Genomic DNA, 19,513 nt, shown 5'->3' on the forward strand with positions numbered 1-19,513 from the left:
AGAGGAAATGGGAGGGGGGAGAAGAGGAGAGAAGAGGGAGAGAGAGAGAGAGAGAGAGAGAGAGAGAAAGAGAGAGAGGGGGGGAAGGGGAGAGAGAGAGAGAGAGAGAGAGAGAGAGAGGAAGAGTATGGAGAGATCCTTGTACTTCTCCTTCTCCTGAAGCTGAAGCGGTATCACTATCTCCGGTGAGGTGAAAACATCAAAAGAACACTTTTCACCATCAGATAGAGAGAGAGAGGGGTAAGAAAGATAAGAAAAAAACAGAGAGAGAGAGAGAGTGAAATAGAAACATCAAAACAATTTTCACCACCAGATAAAGAGGGAGGGGAAGAAATAGCAGAGAGACAACCTGAGTTTTTAGTTTTAGTAAGAGTTTTACGGCACTTGCAACACAATAAGGTCATATAAGTGCAGAAGAATGGATGTGTTACAAGAGAGTAACATACACAAAAAAGAAGGAGGAGAGATAAGGACGATAGATGTTTGATATAAAAGAAGGAGCAAACCACACCAGAGCACTCACCAACCACCCACAGACAACCTGAACAAATGGTAAAGAGAGAAAAACTAGGATAGTATAGGGTTGGGACTTTTTTTTTTGCTTCCGCGTAGAGAAATGAATGGTGAACCATGATCACCAATGTCTGATTCAGATCTGGCACCTGAGGAAGAAACTTGACACAGAAAACCCACCTCATCATCGAGAGCTTGATCTGTCTCCGGGGGGAGCGGGGAGTATCGCTGCAGACGGTGACTCATCTGTTTGGCCATTTTCTCGTCTTCGTCTGCCCTGAAATCGTGATGGGGACACTGATGAAACTCATATTCAATCTCATACCTCCATCGACTGATCTATAGATAGACTCTAGTCCAACATAGAGAGATAGAGAGCCATGCAAACTCACATCCAATCTTACACTCACTAAAAGATTTCCTGTCAGGACTTACGGTACACCACAGGGAACATTTTAGGTAAAAAAAGGCACACATTGCTAAAACCAATGCTGAGACTTATTGGGCTTTAAAAACTGTCCGTTGTGACCTTCTGAATTATAAGAACTGCCAGTTGTGACCTACTGGATTGTAAGAACTGTCAGCTCTGTCCTACTGACCTTCTAAAGGAACTGTCAGTTGTGACCTACTGAGTCATAAATATCAACTGTCAATGGTGATCTTGTAAGTTATATTCAACTGTCAGTTGCGACCTACTGAGCTTTGAGAGCTGCTAGCTCCATCATCCTCTCCTCCTGCTGTCTGCATTCTTCCTCCGTCTGGACGACCTTGGCCACGGGAATGTCCTCCCGTACCGTGCGTCGGTGGAAACGATTCAGCCCATAGTGCTGGTCAACTGGAACAACAAACATTGCTCACTGAAATATTCATCAACTTAGCATTCTGAAATATTTATGAGCTTCGTATTCTGAAATGTTTATGAAATAAGCATTCTGAAACATTCAAGTTCAACGTTCAAGAACTTACTGACGGGGGATTTGAACTAAAAATGAACTGAACCACAGTCAAGCATGATACTCACAGAACGGAGTCCCCAAAACTTACTCACATACAAACAAAGCAAGTTGTTTCAAAAAGCCATTCTTCCATACTCACTTTCTTCATTCTGTATTCTGTAGGCCAAAGCTCCATCTTCATGGACTGACCACTGCTGACGGACTGAAACAAAAATGTTATAATAATAAAAATAATAATAATAATAATAATAGACTGCATTTATATAACGCTCTATCCCATATGAGTAATCTCTGAACCCTTTACATCAATAACAAGATCACTGAGCATAATACTTCATTCACACAAGACAAAACATTTCATATTAACAAGAAAACCAGTTCAACCACATAAAGAAGAACTTTCGCAACCATACATAAACACTTTGCGGTCACACAGCCAGCAATGCAAAAAATGCCCCATCTGGTCACGCAGCCAGGAGACTGACTGCAACAGACTTATAGGGCCTGTCGCAGAACTGCGTCAAGTGACCGGAACAAATAATGTTCTCTGTCGCATTATTGCACTGGCAAGTGACTGCAAAAATGAGAGAAAAGACATACTATGACAGCCCCTGTCACCCTCACCCTGATGAACAGTAACAGAAGCCAGTGGTGGTGGGTAGTGAAGGGCTCACGGGCTTGAGCCCCTCCCCCCTCCCCACCCACTATCCCCAACTCTATCCCAAAGTAAATGAAAGTTTCTCCAAATAATGAAAAAAGAAGGAAACCATTTTGACAACACGCAATGAACACAGAGAGATCAACTTGGCGGTTTGTTCGTTTATCCAATCACTGTTGTCACCGCTTACAACTATAGCAACCCAGCAGCCAATCAAATGTCTTTAGGGCTCAGCACAGTCACAGGATGAGCCCTTTCTCTTCCTGTAAAAAAGGTAGAAGACTGGAAAAAATAACACTGCCCAGAGGGCTCACGTTCTCCTAGCCCTGACAAAAGTAACTCTTCTCATTTGAATGGTTCTCAAAATTCCGTGGCTCACCGTGAGTATAGAAAAATCATCACTGTTTAGTTCCTATTGCTTGCTATTTGGTGGTAAAGAAGTGGAAGCAACCTAAGCCCCACCCAAATTTTGGTCGACCCACCGCAACTGAAAGAAGCAGTTTACATGACTGAGGAGTTTTTTGTTTGTTTTAGTAGAGGTTTTACAGCGCTCGCAACTGCATAAGGTCATATGAGCGCCAAGGGGTGGATGTCATCAGAGAAGTCCTTACAGGGAATCAGGCTTACTCTGCTCACCTCTCTAGCTTCAACAGCACAAAGTCTGCTTCGACTATCAAGGCACCCCGGAAATAGTGGGTCACAAGAGTGTGACAAACATACAAAAGAAGTAGAGGAAAATGACGATAGTAAGGATTAGGAAAGAAAAAGCAACAGTTCCCTGTTGTAGTTCAGGCACAGTTATGAGCATGACATTGTTGTATCAGCCCATTTACAATTCTACTGTGCATTATAATGAGAAATGTCCCCCCTTCGGGAATGGCCTAAAGACACTTCAGTCAGTGGCACCGCCCTGGGGGGGGTAACTGAGGAGTTTGCACATTTTCAGGACTTTCAACTGACACTTGGAATGTAGATTTCCTCAGTTGTTTCTTGCACAGCCTGAGCTTTGCTCTGAATCCTTAACCTTCAGAATATGAACTCGACCCACAAACAAACATCTTGAAAATATGAACTCGACCCACAAACAAACATCTTGAACTTTGCATTGGAGCAAGCAGGGCTACTAACAAAGAAGACTTTACAAATCGTTTTTTACGTAAATTTACAATTCAAAATCTTACATTGTACTATGACAAAATACCTCTTATATTTTGGTGAAACTTTATCATTCTACATAAATTTTATCTGTGGTGTGTTTAAATCAGTATTTATATTACCAAGTCTGATCTAAGATTGAGACAGACAATGCGGGCAAAGAATCCTAAACTTTTGATTCCAACAATACAATACCATAGAGGTTTTTACTCAAGAAGATTTTATAAAAGTCTGGGGTCAGGATTATTATAATATTGCCAGAGAGGATTCAAATATGAATCAGAGCTATTATAATCATATTCATGTCCAGGGTCAGGCTTTGACCTGCCTGCAAAAATCCCCCCTCCCCCAAATCCAATTTAGCCACAAAAAAAAAAAGCAATGAAAAATTCCTTGATTCTTATTCTGAAGTTAGATCTACACCCCCCCATCCCCCCCCCCAAACTATTTCTCAGAATGTTTGGGAAAATAAGCTTGAACTTTATTTCTCCGAATGGTTTCCGTTCTCGAGACTTGTTGATAATAAGCAAATGGAGTGGCACGAGACGTGTGTGTGCGTCAGTCAGTATGTGTGTAAGGTGTGAATGGGGTGGGGGGGGGGGGGGAAGTGGAGGGGTGGAGTGGGGGGTGGGTTGGATTTTTTTTACATGAAATTTTTAAAAAGTTTTTGCAGGGTGACTAAATGCAAAATAGGTTACTGCCAAGGTCGAGCGGTCTTGTTTTCTAGCAGTACCTTTTGAAGGTATTTTTAAATGAAGTAGATCTAGATCTATAGTCCAGGGACGTTGCCCCAACCACAACTGAAGTATCTGAATATTTAGACATTTAAAAATCTCTAGCTCTAGAAATTGAATTCGAAGCAAAAAATGCTTCCTCCCAACTTTACTTTTGGACGCTAAATCTTCCAAATAACAAAAAAATCTCGAGATCAGAAACCGTTCGGAGAAATAGAGTTCAACTTTATTTTAACGAGCATTCGGAGAAATAGTCACTTTGAAAAAATTTAAAAATCAACAACAACCCCCCCCCCAACTTCTGACTTTGTTGAACGGCCCCAGTTCTTAAACTTAAACAGTTATATTAGAGGCTATTCTCCTTCTTCTTGGCCTCTTTCACCCTGGTATTAGGTATAGGCTGCCAAGATGGGTTCTCCACTTGACTCCGTTTAGAGCGATCCTCTCTACCTAAAATCCTTTACATTTATAAATAAAGTATTATAAAGCTAGCAGCAGAACTTTCCCATCTCAGCCATCTGTCTGAGATCCGCCTCCAGACCTCCCTCACAATTTTATTAAAGGTTGAAAGCAAATAAGTCTGTGTAGTAAAGGAATCTGTACAAACCAACAAACTGCAAAGAAGAGGAGAGTCAGCTAATAGTCAGAATCTTTTCTTTTAATTTTTAAATGAATGAATCAACAAATGCGGGGGAGGGTCAAAAGTCAAGAGTGACAAGAACAACATTAGATCTAGACAGAGATCTGACCTCATTAAACAATATGCTTATATAATATTTAAGACATTCTAATAACGCATAAATAAAGGATATAAAATCAAAGTCGTGAATATGAAAGAACGAAAAGCGTAGGTGTGTTGATAGAAGAGTGTCAGTGTGTGACTAATGACCAAAGTGACCACCTGATTGTACTCTTCCTTTCGGTGGGAGAGTTGGCACCTCTTCCTTTGCCTCAGCCATAGTGCAATAAAATTATTCAACTACTAAATGTCTCTCTTTGAGGAACATTTTTCGACCCTAGAGTTCGAACGACATGAAACGCAATACATGAAACTTTTTCTCAAATCTATTTGGGTCTTGAAATTCATAACACTGAAGATAGAACCAATCACGGAAGCCAGACCGGATGTTGGCTTACTGTGGAAGTTATCTCCCTTCAAAGCAAAAGAAAGTAAAAGTATAATGTAAACACAAAACGAACAAAACAAAACCAAGATTGGCCGTTATTTATAAATAAATTATACTATTAAATGGTTTTTGTTCGTTTATTTCAGCACAAAAGAGGTAAACTTCACAGTCACAGAAATAAGAGTGGTTGAAAGACAGATGTGTGATCAGTTTGAGACAGGAAGAATGCAGAAACGTTGGAAGAAGAGCTTCCACACACCAAACCCCCCCCCCAAAAAAAACAACAAAAAAACAACCATATACAAAGAATAAAATAATGTGGTGAAAGTAACATTCCCGTGTGGGAATGGCTGTATACGAAGATCGGCTCCAAAACGGTCGTGAACCAAACAGGAAAAGATCGCAGAGAGTGAAAGAGAACTCTAGCGGCATAGAGGTGCCTCACAAATGCTCAAACAATTTAATTTAGGAGGCGCCGTTATCAGTGCGGGCTAAACTGCCACAATCCCTTCATATATAGTCGTCCCATGTCTGACTTTGCTTTCTATGTGTTTTTACACCCACAACCCAATATAGATCAGTTTCAGACCTCTGTAAGAGCAGCTGATTTTTTTTTACATGGCTGTTCTATCTACACAGAACGCCTGACAGCCATGTAGTGATCTTTAAAAAAAATTTAAAAATTCTATAGTAAATTAGATCTAGATCTATAGACTACTGAAAGAGTTGCTTCTGTTTTGGGAAGGAACTAATTCGGAATTTTGCCCGGATGGCCTACCTGTTAGGATTTCAGAACTGCCGAGTGCGGATAAGGGGTCTTTTAAATGAGCAAAACTTCCACACGGCACCGCTGAAGTTTGTTGTAGTCTTTTTTTTTTAATCTGAGAAGACTAGATCTAGGTATTCGACCCTACCTATAAAAGGACTTGGAGGGGGGGGGGGGGTAGGATACATTAAAACACACACACACACACACTCACAAAAACCCAGATGCTGTCACTGTCAAGGATCGAACCCAGGACTTCCAGGTTAACAGGCAAACTGCCAGCTCAAAACAAACTACCTTCCGCATAATGTTGATATTTCAGAGGGCTCACCTACGTCACAGTCACGTTCTGTAGCCTTGAACTTAGGGACCTTACTCCGAACTGAATCCTAGATTTGTTTCTCCTTTTTATGTGGTGTTTTTACGCCATATCAACAATTTAATCGTTTAGGAGGCGGCTCCCAACCCTGCCTGTGTCAAGAGCCAACTCGTTTTAGTAAGCATTTTACGGCACTTGCACCATGATAAGGTCATATAAGTGTCGAAGATCAGAGGTGTTACAAGAGAGTAGCAAACAAAAAAGAAGAGGGAGAGATAAAGACAATAGTTGCTTGATAGAATAGAAGGAACAAACCACACCAGAGCACCTGCTAACCACCCACAGGGCCAACTCGGGCTGAGAGGGATACAACATCCTAGCAGAAAGACTAAGATAATCAAAATTCTCTCTGTGCAACAGCGATACATCAATCAACTGCTACACCACAGACACCATCAGAACTCAAGGGGACCAATCATAGCAGATGTTTTAAATCCTCAACTGACTCAACGTAGATCATTTTGGAGGAGGGCTGCTTTCATCTTGTCTATCAGGGCCAGCGAGGGTTGAGTGGGAAACAGTATTCCAGCAGATTGGCAACGATTTTTAAAATAAAATATTGTCTGCCCATGGAAACCGAACTCACCTCTTGGCATTCAATACATGTAGCAGATGAGCAAAGATTCTTGATAAAATGTCGTTGGCCCTTGAAAATCGAACTCACCTATTCAGCATGTAATGGTGAAGAGCCTTATCATTACATTATAGACCCATTTGTTTGGGTGAAATCTGTGGGGAAAATAATCCAATTTCCTCCTAAAGATCAACAGAACTTTTGAATTTGACCACTGACAACTAGATCTACATTTACTAAGGTCACAAAAGGTATCAATACAACAGCCCCAGCGTTGTCTTTTCTGTGGTGCGTATAAATTATTACACTGTATTATGTACCCAGTTTCTGTAGGGCAGCATTTATTAATATTGGCACAAGAATAAACTTAACTCAAATTCTACCGATATATATAAGAGTGTGTGTGTGTGTGTGTGTGTGTGTGTGTGTGTGTGCCTTTGTGCCCCCGCGCTTGTGTGTGCATGTATCACACTATCATGTGTGCGAGAGTGAGCGCACATGAAGCATAACCAAAGTTATTGACTTTCAACTAAAAGCTACATGTAAAACACAAAGACTTTTGACAGCCAAGGGGGGGGGGGGGGGGGACCCAAACAAACAAAAAAACAAAAACAGTGCCACAAAAATGAAATAAAAATTTCTTTTAATTCATCAAAAATGATTGGAGAGGTGGAGCCTGGCCTCTCTGCCACTCTCTGACAAGCACACGTCTACAAAACACAAAGTCACCAGTCACTGGACTAGCTCCACAATATCACATGGCAAACACTGTCCACTTAAGCCGCAGTTTGGACTCTCCACTTCATGAACAAAAAGAAAGAAAAAAAAAAAACTTTGACAAAGAACGAGGGTAGGCGAGTGAAGGTATGGCAATGGAAGTGTCAGGGGGGAAAAAGGATTTGTCATTCTCTGGGAACATCTTGGATGAGATTCATTCATTCATATTATTGTCTTTCCCATTACACTTATCATAGAGAATCATTCACATAATCCATCATGAATAGCATTAATTTACATTACACATACACAGAGTATTTCATACATACGACACATCATATACAAAGACATTCACACAACACATCAAGTGCCGTCTCATTGCACCATTCACATTCATAGCTGCCCACTTTCCAAAACCAAAAACTAAAAAGAAAACGGACTCTATATTCACACGGCAAGTCAAGGCGGTGGGTATTGATGCAATAACCCCTCTCCAAACCCTTTGCACACATATTTTCCTGCATTCAATACATTCCTGTTCAATAACTGTCAATGGGAAAGGACACGACTACAATTGTCCTCTCAATTTCATTCTCAATATCATTCGTAACTCAAATCTTGAAAGTTCACAATTTCTCTCCAGTATCAGCAAGCCTGTGAGGAGCAATACCGGTACTAGAAATAGGAGCGTACACAAGTATGCCAACGGACTTCCGTAATCAGACCCTCAAAAACATTTTATATGTACTGGTTGGCAGCTATGCACATTAAATAACACATCGCGTACAGCTTCATTCACATAAAACACCACATACAGAACAGTGTCATTCATAGAGTAATGTTTTAAATATGACATACAAAGTACAACGTCATCCACACTAGCACACAAGGTTTACAACATTGTTCACCATACACGTCACATACAGCATCAGCCACAAAGCACAGCACGCGTCAGTCACACAAGATAACAAACATGTTGTGCCATCTTTGTTCAGCCAGTCTACATATCATACACAAAAAATCATTCATCCTCACCATGTAAGTCCATGTTTATGTGATTTCACCCTCAAAATAAATTAAAGAGCCCACAGAGTAGGAAACATTCACCCTCTCAAGATGTATTTATAAAATAGAAAAAGCCCCACAGGTTTAAGTATTCAAATCTCGGCATTGTCAAGAAGACATCCACAGTGCATTCATTGTTGCTACATCTACAGTATATAGATCTATTCACTGCTGCTCTTCCCCTTTGGAATGCAGAGGTCCTGAGAGACTGAGACAAAATTTTGACAAATATAAGTAAATGCTGGGTCGTTACATCGGGGTCCAGATGAATTGTATGTATCCACTGTCGAGATCCTCTCAAATACTCAAAAGCATAAAAACAAATATATACCATCATACTAAATTGACACATGAATTCCCCCCCCCCTCACCCCTGAAATTATGCAATTTGGTGCTTGGTGGCGTCTTGAACTCAGCCATCAGTATATTTGCAATTCACATCAAACTGAAATTCTACAATTGTCCAATTCTCTTACGCCCCATCAAGCAAGCATAAACTAAAACTAATGTACTTTAAAAGATCAAAGAAGTAACAAACATCATCAAGACAGGTTTACTGACAAAAGCACTCGGAGACCCAGCATATAAAAGTTTACAACAGAAAAGCCACAGACGAACAAATCAAAAACTAAGTTCAAGTTCAAACTCCTTTGTTCAGTGACATTATGAGAAAAACTACCAACACCACAACAAAACTAGTTTAACCCTATCCGTACGCCTGGGGTCATTTCCTACCCCAGTGGTTGTATTCTTCACATTTTACAATACTTATAGAGCGAAGATCTTTTTGGAACTTTCAGTATTTCTCAAAAAATCATTTTGACAGACTGCTATGCAAAACGTACGGATCGGAATAACGAGTAAATTTCCTCTTTGGAAAGTGGGGGCACAGAGTTCCCAAAATCGTATGGATAAGATAGTAAAACACAACAAATCTAGTTTAAGTAAAGAGAAATACATTGAGTCGATATAACATTTGTCATTTAATACTGGGAAAAAGCAAGATGGACCGACAAAAACAATAGAGGGACAGAAAAGAAGCAGGACTTACCAAGTGGTGCCCTTAAACCTCCCACCCATACAAGAAGTGAGCAGCTTGACTTCCAGAAGACCCCCCCCCCCCTAAATATCTAGGCGTAAAAGTAAAAGCAGTATAAAATAATGGAGAGCAACCCGGACCCCACTAGACGAGGTACGGCTTTTGCCTTCTCTGAACACCGCTGGAATAAAGCCCAGCAATCCTCCGCTCAACATTGCTCATTACTTCGCTTCGTTTGAGAATAAGCATACATTCAGATTATAAGTAAGAATCTTTTAGTTCAGGGGAACAGGGAGGCAGACAGGCAGTCTAACAGAAACCACAGAGGGAAAGAAAGAAGGAAAAAAAAAGTGAAACCAACAAGTGGCGTCCTCCAACCACCCGCTGAATACTGCTGAGTGGACATAATACAATACAATAATACTAATGAATTTTCTGTACTGCTTATTTCTTTCTTTTAACAGTTTGTTTGTTTGAGTAAATAGGAGCACATCCATACAACAGGTATTTAGTGCAGGGAAAAAAGCAAGACAGACAGCAGACAGACAGACAGACAGAGGGAAAGGACAGAAGCAGGACTAACTTAAGTGGCGCCCTCCAACCACCCATTCTTATACCAGTTGCACTCAGAACTTTAGTTTGATTAATGCAGAACATAATGAGCAGGGGAAAGGCAAGATATGCAGACAGACAGAAACACATGAAGGAATAGAAAAGCTTGGGACCATCAGTGACACCCTCCAACCACTTTCCCATACAGAGCTCACTTTCAAAGAACAAGCTATGACGTTATGTAGTTGCCAGCGCCGTTAAACTCTTACCCCCCAAAAAAACTAGCAGTCAATGCAGGAAAGCAAATAAACCTTCTTCTCACAGCATGAATTAAGTTTGTAACCGAAACGTGGCCAACAATAACAACACATACAGCATGACGGTACAATACGTGGCCAACAATAACAACACATACAGCATGATAGTACAATATGTGGCCAACAATAACAACACAAACAGCATGATTGTACATGTGGCCAACAATAACAACACATACAGCATGATTGTACATGTGGCGAACAATAACACATACAGCATGATTGTACATGTGGCCAACAATAACAACACATACAGCATGATAGTACAATATGTGGCCAACAATAACAACACATACAGCATGATTGTACATGTGGCCAACGATAACAACACATACAGCATGATTGTACATGTGGCCAACGATAACAACACAAACAGCATGATTGTACATGTGGCCAATGATAACAACACAAACAGCATGATTGTACATGTGGCCAACGATAACAACACATACAGTATGACGTGGCAAACAATAACAACATATACAGCATGATTGTACAAACACGTGGCCAACAATAACAACACAAACAGCATGATTGTACAAACACGTGGCCAACGATAACACACAGCATGCATGTACAGTATCTACAGGTCTGACCAGCGATCTACACCGACTACCACAAGCATCACTTACTTCCATTTGTTTGAGCAAAGAGAAGCACACTGGCACAATAACACTCGTTTAGTGCCGGTACAAAGCAAGGACTGACAGACAGAAACAACAGAGGGACAGTAAAGAAGTAGACAATGCCAGAGGCGCCTTCCAATATACTGTATGTTTCTTCGACAGGAAAACAAAACCACACAATGTAGTCACTCAGAACACTCCAACGACCGGCATTCTTTCATACTCTCTAACCTCATTCACTCAAAACATTCAGAGAATGTTTTCAATACTTTTTGATCGACTGCTGATATATTATATTTAATTAAATAATTTCTTCACTTCTCATATTTTCTTACAGGAAAAAAACCAACACCACCCACAAACACAAGAAAGCAAGCACACAAATGACCAAAGCACGCACACTTTGAAAATTCATAACTTAAAAAAACGTAACAGATTACCATTGTACTGTAAACGTTTTACGCCATTATTTTGAGAATGGGAAATCACAAATTACTGGCAGGGTAAAAAAGAACAAATAAAACGTACAGCGAACCCTTCAAAGGTCACCAGAGACTTGCAAAAGCCGCATGATAAAAAATAAATAAACCACCGATAGCAGAGCATTTAAAAGATGTATTCAGCGTCTTCCTGCCTACATTTTCCCCAGGTAGCGACAAGTCCAGGCTGAGATACTGTCACGGGGTCATAGAACGATATATCACTCAGTGTAACTCAACCAACACGGCCGTCAAACCTGCTCTAACCACTACCTGTCCAAGACAACCACTTTTCTCCTCCACAAAGGGTTTCATTTTCTGGTATTTTCGTCGGATGCTTACAAAGGAACAGTGGACATATCACTGGCAAGAGGCACTGGCTCATAGGAAAAAAAAAGCAAACAAAAACGTAAAGACAAAGAGGTTGTCCCCAACTGGAGTTATACTGCAGCTTGCTCACTTTCATTCTTGTATTTTAAAAAATGGGTTTTTTAAAAACTCAGTTCATTTATGCCAACCTCGAGTTGAAGAAGTCTGTTATTATAGTTTAATGTAGCTATTTTTAACCTCTCCTGTATAAGAAGTTTCCTGGGCGATGACCCATCAATATCCTTCAACAACACTAAATAAAACGACTGCCAGCTGACAAGACAACACAGATAAATAATGAGCAAAAAGCAACTAGTAAAAAAGTTGGTCTACTGAGCTACGGTGACAACTCACTACTTCATTAGGTTTAACAACGACATTGTGACATTCCACGCGCACGGGACGCTATTAAACACTTTATTATCATACCATGTTTAATATTACAGTTACGTACATCTTATTGAGTAATAAACTCTGGCAAAGACGCATCATGCTCCCCAAAAAAAAGGAGGGAGGGGAGGGGGGGTGGAACCAAGAGAGACATGAACAATAGAGAGACAGAACAGAAGTGAACCTCCAATTGCTGCTCTCTAAACACATGTACAATAGAAAATGAGAAAAAAAACCCCAACTAATAAAGTAACAGTGAACAGCGTAGAGGGAACAGATGACGCAAGAGCCTCCCGTCAAGTTAGAACACAGAGAAGCACATTGAAGACACGACCGCCATGTTGTGGAGGAGGGGGGAAAAAGCAAAAACCAATCAAGTGACTCCAACATACGCACAGGACGGAACCACCCAAATAAATACGAGCAGGGCGGTCCAATCACAGACGGCAAAAATGAACCAATCAGAAAGACTCGGTAGACCGTATTATACAGCTCTACACTTTACAGTAAAAGTAAAGTACAACCCCTCCCAAGTCATTGCCCATGATGACAATCAGTGTGACCTGTTTCTGTGAGAAAGAAACACCGACCCTGCTTTGACCTCCGTCCTGACCCCGGATGTTGTGCACAAGGCAAGGTCAAACAGTTCGCAATGGGGAGGAGGATATGATATACTTTTCTTCCACAAAATTTACAAATAATACAACAGAGCAGAACATAGTCTTGATGCAAGGAACAACTTGACGCACAGAACAGAATACATTGGATATTTAAGATACAAAAATACAACATTGGATTTAAATAAAAATACTACACCTGATTGAATTGATTGCTAATGATTGTAACTATTTTTAATCCTCTCGTTGCCAGGGGGTATGCGCTCCTACTGTCAGCACCGACTTTTAGTCGAGCTCGTTACCCAGGACAGCAGCCCAATGTCTCAGTGTTAATGGAGGCACGGTCTAGATCTAGCACACTTTTGACATATTTCGGACACAGCGTCTTAAATTATCACTTTTCTCATTCCCCATCTCCTCCCATCTTACTCATAATTTCGAATAACCCGCAAATCTAAGTCAAAAAGTGAATTTATTTACCTTTTTAAAGTCATTTCGATTTTTTCGTTTTACAAGGCCCGCAAGCCTAGATCTGTGTCTATCGACAGCTTGCAAGCCTAGATCTGTGTCTATCGACAGCTTGCAAGCCTAGCAGTAAAGAAATACTAGCAAATTTGGTACCGATATTGCGCATCTTTTATTCTCGAATACAAACCCACACAGTGCTTGTGGCTAAAACTCCGTACAGAAGAATTAAAGCCAGGTTATTAGCGTGACGTACAGGTAACGTCATATGGGTAACCAGGAGCGGCAAATTTTGCCAACTTCCATGATGTACAAGGTACAGCACAATGTTAAAAATTACACATTTTTATGACGTACGGGGTACGTCATATGGCAACGAAAGTGGTAACACTCCTCATCGTCATATACAGACCATTTGGGAGGTGGGCTGCTTCAGCCGTGCTTGTCACGCGCAGCACGGGAGGAATAGGACGTAGAGTAGGACCCCAACAGACAGACGGAGATACTCCATGAATGACCTCCGCACACTGGTGGGAATTGAAAACGCGCTCTTCTGCATGCTGCGGTCAAGAACCTGACTGGTATATCATGTACTAGTCACAATCACAGTCATTAGCAAAAAAAAAAAAAAGATCACCAGGGATAAAAACTGACGAGTAGTGTCATACCCACAGGACAGCTAATATACTACACGGACACTGAAAGACTTGAACCTCTTTAGGCACCGCTGCGTGACCGGAACCGAACTTATCCACTCTACAAAACTCATGCAGTAAAAAACAAAAAACAACGATAAATGTCTTCCCACAAAACAAAAATGTCCAACAACCCAAGCCGTCAACTCTCCAAACTTAGGCTATAAACAAATGCTATCCAACAGCAAATGTACGACAATGGCGAAAAAAAATGAGTAGCTCCTTGCAGTCAGCTGTTTTCAGATGTACGAGGTTAAAAAAAACCCAACAAAGCAAACCCTCGATTTCCCCCAGTCTGTGTTTCTGACTCCCCGACCAAAGCAGTCAGAAAAACACTTTTCCTGCCTTCACCCTCTTGTTGGCCTTGAACAGATCTGTCATTTGATACTCACAAGAATGAGGTATCAAAATGTCACACGAAACTCATTTTGTCATATCACTACACATATGTATTGTATTCTCTAACAAAACAAAACGATAATTTGATTCCTGTGTCTGCCTTGACAAGGAGGAAAAATGAGCATAATCTGAGCCTCCAATCTATAAGCTATACATAAGCGGGAGGAGATACAAGTCTTGAATCTCAGGTCATGGTACGTCGCCCACTCCTGAAGTCATGTTCGGACTGACAATCACACACTGTAGACCACACAACAGGGGAAAATCTTAAAGCCATTAAGGGCTTCACATTTACCCCAGTTTGAACATGCACGCAGGCGAACACACACACATCATTTCACAACTGCAGCACATTTAGGCGTATCTGAATACACAGATCCAGAATGAAAGAAAAAAATAATTCCCAATCTTCAAAGTCATTCCTCGTTTATGGTGTATTAGGGCAGGTTGAACACACACATGCGGAAAGAAGGAAATAATCAGAATTTTAAGCCACTCCATATTTGGGTAAATTTGAATCTGAACACACGCACAAGAAGAAAAAAGCAGGAGATGACAAGAAACACAAAAAGTCATTCATTTCACATGAGAAAAAAAAAATTTGCTGCATTTCAGCCTGAGGAGTGGCCCCAATAGCAAGAGTAAATCGTCCACTGACACGTGTAGATGGCAAATAGGCTACCTTATGCCCCCATCCACAAAGTTCAGGTTGTTTGTGCAGCTGGCCGTTTCAACCTTCCCTGTGAAGGCCAACCCCTGTTGAATGAGTCCACAGAGTTGTAGCTCCAAAGACAGAAAGTTCACACGACTCCACAACAGCAGTAAGTCTCGTAGTCCGGCAGTCCAGTAGTCGGTCAATTCAGTTCATCCTTTCGGCCACTAAAGCGACACATAACCCAAAAGTCAGTCAGACCAATACTTCCATCACTCGCACATTCCGTCGAGAATAAAGACAGACAATCAAACCGACAGCAAAATGCACACACACACACACACATACACAGAGTTCAGTGGCGGCCGTTGTACACGGCAAATACTATAGTAGGAGTTGTCTCTCAAACTTGAGACAGTGTAAGTTGTAAATAAAAGTTGTAAACATTTGGTCACATTCCACACCAAAAATAACTCCACCAACACGTCGCAACCTGGGAATGACTGGGTGCAAAAAGTCCAACTTTTTTTTTCTTTCATTGCTAACTTTGAGGTAAGCACACTATAATACTTTCAACCCACCAATGACTGGTGGTGTCCCCACAGTGCAGCTCTCAGAGCTGGGAACCACCGATCCTGGCTGACACGAAAAGGCATATCGTAAAATGGCGCACCAACGACGTAGTGACATGAAGCTCAATTCTATTCATAGAAAAATTTTCCAAAGTGTGGCTGATGAGGCCCATGATGACCCTGTCATTCCAAGCAGGCCGATCACAGAAAGCCCAGAGCCAATCAAACGTCACAGCAACACACACACACACACACCCGCGCACGCACAGACGACATATCTTCTCCACCCACACTAAAACATGCAGTAGTGTGGTGCCACACACACACGCACTCACGTACACCCACACAGATAACCCATCTACTCCACCCGCACCAACAAAGCGTGCAGGAGTGTGGAACCCCTCTCCTTTGTGACCCAGTCTATCTCCGAGTTCTTGAAGTGCGGGTCGACCCGTGCCTTGTCCTCCTGGTACTGCGGGCTGACCTTGTACGACCCTGGCTTGACCCACACCTGGAAAGCTGTGCGGGCTTCGTACGACTTGCGTGTCTTTGGGTCGGTGAACCTGGTAAATACATGCAGAGTCAATCTGTTTAGCTCGTCTACTTGTACAGGGGAGAAAAAATTAAATGAGACGCAACAGGACAAAAACGAGCCACAGTTTGCCATTTTTTATTTATATAAACACTTGGGGTACCAAATTGCTTTTTCTTTCAGTCTCTCCTTTCCTTTCTTTCTCTATGTATTCCCCTCTCCTCCCCCCTGTACTCACCCATGTTTCCCCCCCCCCCCTCCCCCTACCCATGTATGTTTCAGAGATGTTGGGAGAGAGACCCCCCCCCCCCCTCACCTGTACTCACCTATGTTTGGGACAACCCCCCCCTCCCCCTGTACTCACCTATGTTTGGGAGAGAACTGGTTCCCCCCGGCATGCCGTATGGTCGGAGACAGGAAGATCTGTTTGCCGCCCAGGTTCTCGGGCCGGGACTTCTCCGTGTAGGGCAGCGGGCGGGGCAGCAGGATGGACAGAGAGGAGGAGGAGGAGGAGGAAGATACGGAGGAGCTGCCCTCATCTGGGGAGAGGAGAAAACACGTTGCCGCTCACTGCCCTAACGCTAGATCTTGATTACACAACCCTTTTCTCTTTCGTGACAGCTCCTGTACAGTGTATGTCCACCAGCATTATCATAATAATTCATTACATAAAAAAAAAATTCAAACAAATGTTTCTTTAACTTACACTGTGAAAGCTAATCTCCATTCTTTAGAATATTGATATTTATGGGACTACTTTTACGGGCCGCAAAAAAACTCTGTCAACAGCAACGATCTCACAGACGTGTAGAAACTCACCAGAAGGCAGGAGATCAAATGTGTCGAGGCTGCGTCTGACCTCGGAGATGCGCGAGCCGTGGTAGGCGCAGTGCCATTTGTCTGCCACGTTCAGAGCATGGGCCTTGTTGGGGGCTCTGAGGGGAGAGAGAGTGTGTGAGGGAGAGTGTGAGGGAGAGGAGGGAGAGGGAGAGATAGAGAAAGAGGAGAGAGAGGGGGGGAGGGGAGAGGGAGGGAAGGAGAGAGAGAGAGAGAGAGAGAGAGAGAGAGAGAGAGAGAGAGAGAGAGAGAGAGAGAGAGAGAGAGAGAGAGAGAGAGAGAGAGAGAGAGAGAGAGAGAGAGAGAGTTCTTAACAACAGAATAGAACTGCACACTAAATGACTATTGTTGCGTTGAAGTGCTCCTTTCTACTGAAACAAACAGGATGGTAAAACCATCAGAGGTTCCCTCTGACCCGTGAAAGAAAAGTTATTGCAGTCGCCTGGCCTTCTTTTGACAACTACGACATCCAAAAACAATAAAATGTCTCGCAGCAAACATGCTACCATCAACACGGTCGCACGCGCCTCACCTCAGTAAGTAGCGGCACCAGCCGACAGGTAGGACGAAATCTTTGGGCGGGTCTCCGCGCTGGTGGTGCGGGTCATCCCCCCTTGCTTTGTGGCAGGCCGAGCAGAAGCAGGACGGAGGTCCTTCGAAATAGCCATCTGTGGGGGGGGGGGGGGGAGAAGTTTTAGTAGAGGTTTTACGGCACGTCCCAACTGTATAAGGTCATATGAGCGCCAGAAGATTAGAGGTGTTACAAGAGAGTAACAAATATGAAAAAGAGGAAGGGGAGATAATGACGATAGACGTTTGATAGGAAAGAAGGAGCAAACCACACCAGAGCGTCCGCCAGCCACCCACAAGTGGTGGAAGTTGAGGCCAGAACAGACAAAAGTACAGTCGGGGATTGTCCGAGACGACCATCCATCATCGAGGAGAAGTTATTGTCTTAGACAGCCGGACGTCTAAGATTAATATAGTGTTATCTTCATAGTTTTAAAAATAACCGGGGGGGGGGGGAGAAATGGGAAGTGGTTGTTTGTACTGTCACGCAATTGTCTAAAACAGGCAGGCGGCCATAAAAGCAGGTTTCACTGTATAAACTCTCAGTAGGCCATGTGCCAGTTCAGTCCATATGCTGAGTATGTATCTAGCCTCAGAATTATTATAGTTTATATTACTGTTTATTTATATTATGCATGTGACCATAAACCTGCGTGTGTTTGCATGTTTGTGTGTGTGGGTGTATGTGAGTGTGTGCATGTGTGTGTGTGTGTGTGTATGTGGTGAAACACCAATGCATGTATGTGTGTGTATGTGGTGAAACACCAAACCAATGTGCCAGGATCTGGACAATAAAGATGTATCTTATCTTCTTATCTTATCTTTTTATCTGTCAGTGACAATTACCCAGCTCTCAAGTTGAACTGACGCTCATGTGCTTTTTTTTACTCAAAACACACAAATTAATAGACCGTTATTGTATCTATGAGCTTCTCTTAACTCAAACAAATGTACTCGGCGCTCATATGACCTTATTCAGTTGCGAGCGTTGTAAAACGTCTACTAAAACAAAAAACAAACGTACAGACAACCAATGAGAGCACCCACCTGGCAGAGCCAAAGAGGCACGGAATCTGTTGCAGATGTTGAGATACTCGCAGTGGCGGACTGTCTGACCGTTGTCCACCCCACTTGAACTCTTCTCTTTCCCTTCTGACACACAACGGGGAAAGGAAGAGGAAAAAACATTCACCAAGTGTTACCAGCAGTTTTTTATCAGGACGTATAAAAACACATTTAAGTATAACAACATACTACATAAAGCAACACCACATAAACACACATTGAATTTTTCTTTATCAAACAATACGCATAAAATGAAAACATGAACAGGAACACATTTCGAATAATTATAATTCCCCCCCCCCATTAAAACTTTAAAATATATATTTATGTAAATACAAAATATTACTTTCTACATATACACCTGTCAAGTAATCTAAAAAAGTAATAACTGTAATGAATGTCCAGAATATTTTAGAAAATGGAAATCCGCAGCATAAATGCTATTTATTATAATCTATAATCATTAACTAACAATATTATAACAGCACAAGATGCACCCAAATACACAATGTACAATAAAATCACAGCAATGAGTTAATGATAAGGTCAGCTTGTGTTGACCAGCACAACAGACACTACTGCGCAGACAGACAGACAGGACAGAGAGTAAGACTGTTAAACAGATATGACAAACTTGGATCACACACTCCCAACACTAAAAGTTCGCCCCAGAAAGACACACACACAGATGAA

General features: G+C 41.9%; 2 protein-coding genes across 2 annotated transcripts in view; both read right to left on the minus strand.

The window, feature by feature from the left end:
- Positions 1-567: 567 nt before the first annotated feature.
- LOC106012578 lies at positions 568-6,081 on the minus strand. The gene is made up of 4 exons (XM_013085925.2): positions 4,918-6,081; positions 1,609-1,671; positions 1,210-1,348; positions 568-790 (listed from the first exon to the last, which is right to left on the minus strand). The coding sequence occupies exons 1-4, from the start codon at positions 4,973-4,975 to the stop codon at positions 568-570; spliced, it is 483 nt and encodes a 160-aa protein (XP_012941379.1). The 5' UTR covers positions 4,976-6,081.
- A 1,403-nt stretch (positions 6,082-7,484) lies between these two features.
- The window catches only part of LOC101861223 (neuralized-like protein 4), a 48,517-nt gene continuing 36,488 nt past the window's right edge, over positions 7,485-19,513 (minus strand). The window contains exons 23-27 of the mRNA XM_005104420.3: positions 18,803-18,907; positions 17,718-17,853; positions 17,168-17,283; positions 16,713-16,887; positions 7,485-16,379 (exon numbers count right to left, since the gene is read on the minus strand). Of these exons, the coding sequence (XP_005104477.1) occupies positions 16,175-16,379; positions 16,713-16,887; positions 17,168-17,283; positions 17,718-17,853; positions 18,803-18,907 (737 nt within the window). The 3' untranslated portion in view covers positions 7,485-16,174. The remainder of the gene's footprint in view (positions 16,380-16,712; positions 16,888-17,167; positions 17,284-17,717; positions 17,854-18,802; positions 18,908-19,513) is intronic.

The sequence above is a fragment of the Aplysia californica genome, unplaced genomic scaffold, assembly GCF_000002075.1.
Source record: "Aplysia californica isolate F4 #8 unplaced genomic scaffold, AplCal3.0 scaffold00419, whole genome shotgun sequence".
Lineage (NCBI taxonomy): Eukaryota > Metazoa > Mollusca > Gastropoda > Aplysiida > Aplysiidae > Aplysia > Aplysia californica.

Excerpts from the sequence above, each read along its gene's own strand:
- LOC106012578 (XM_013085925.2), bottom strand. The coding sequence starts at position 4,975 with ATGGCTGAGGCAAAGGAAGAGGTGCCAACTCTCCCACCGAAAGGAAGA. Across the intron at positions 1,672-4,917 it reads GAAAGGAAGAGTACAATCAG|TCCGTCAGCAGTGGTCAGTC; the intron begins GTGGTCACTTTG and ends TTTTTGTTTCAG. Across the intron at positions 791-1,209 it reads CTAGCAGCTCTCAAAGCTCA|GGCAGACGAAGACGAGAAAA; the intron begins GTAGGTCGCAAC and ends TCACGATTTCAG.